At 65.9% G+C, this 713-nt stretch overlaps 1 protein-coding gene across 1 annotated transcript in view; it reads left to right on the top strand.

Annotated features, from left to right (window-relative positions):
• The window catches only part of Rtl1 (retrotransposon Gag like 1), a 29365-nt gene that overhangs the window by 21446 nt on the left and 7206 nt on the right, over positions 1-713 (top strand). Inside the window, exon 4 of the mRNA XM_013348335.2 lies at positions 7-594. Within this exon, the coding sequence (XP_013203789.2) occupies positions 7-594 (588 nt within the window). The remainder of the gene's footprint in view (positions 1-6; positions 595-713) is intronic.

Below are 713 nucleotides of genomic sequence, written 5' to 3'. Positions count from 1 at the left end.
GTCCAGGAGGGAGAAGAGCCACCCAGTGGCCCCGTCCAGGAGGGAGAAGAGCCACCCAGTGGCCCAGTCCAGGAGGGAGAAGAGCCATCCAGTGGCCCATTCCAGGAGGGAGAAGAGCCCAGTGGCCCCGTCCAGGAGGGAGAAGAGCCCAGTGGCCCAGTCCAGGAGGGAGAAGAGATACCCAGTGGCCCAGTCCAGGAGGGAGAAGAGGGAGAAGAGCCATCCAGTGGCCCAGTCCAGGAGGGAGAAGAGCCACCCAGTGGCCCCATCCAGGAGGGAGACGAGCCCAGTGGCCCAGTCCAGGAGGGAGAAGAGCCACCCAGTGGCCCCGTCCAGGAGGGAGAAGAGCCCAGTGGCCCAGTCAAGGAGGGAGAAGAGCCACCCAGCGACCCCGTCCAGGAGGGAGAAGAGCCACCCAGTGGCCCAGTCCAGGAGGGAGAAGAGCCATCCAGTGGGCCAGTCCAGGAGGGAGAAGAGCCCAGTGGCCCCGTCCAGGAGGGAGAAGAGCCCAGTGGCCCAGTCAAGGAGGGAGAAGAGCCACCCAGCGACCCCGTCCAGGAGGGAGAAGAGCAGTCCAGTGGCCTTGTCCAGGAGGTAGAAGAGCCACCCAGTGGCCCCGTCCAGGAGGGAGAAGAGCCATCCAGTGGGCCAGTCCAGGAGGGAGAAGAGCCACCCAGTGACCCCGTCGAGGAGGGAGAAGAGCCACCCAGTGG

This window comes from Microtus ochrogaster, chromosome 1 (genome assembly GCF_000317375.1).
Source record: "Microtus ochrogaster isolate Prairie Vole_2 chromosome 1, MicOch1.0, whole genome shotgun sequence".
Lineage (NCBI taxonomy): Eukaryota > Metazoa > Chordata > Mammalia > Rodentia > Cricetidae > Microtus > Microtus ochrogaster.
Note: the sequence above shows the minus strand (reverse complement) of the source record. Positions and strands in the feature narration are given on the sequence as shown.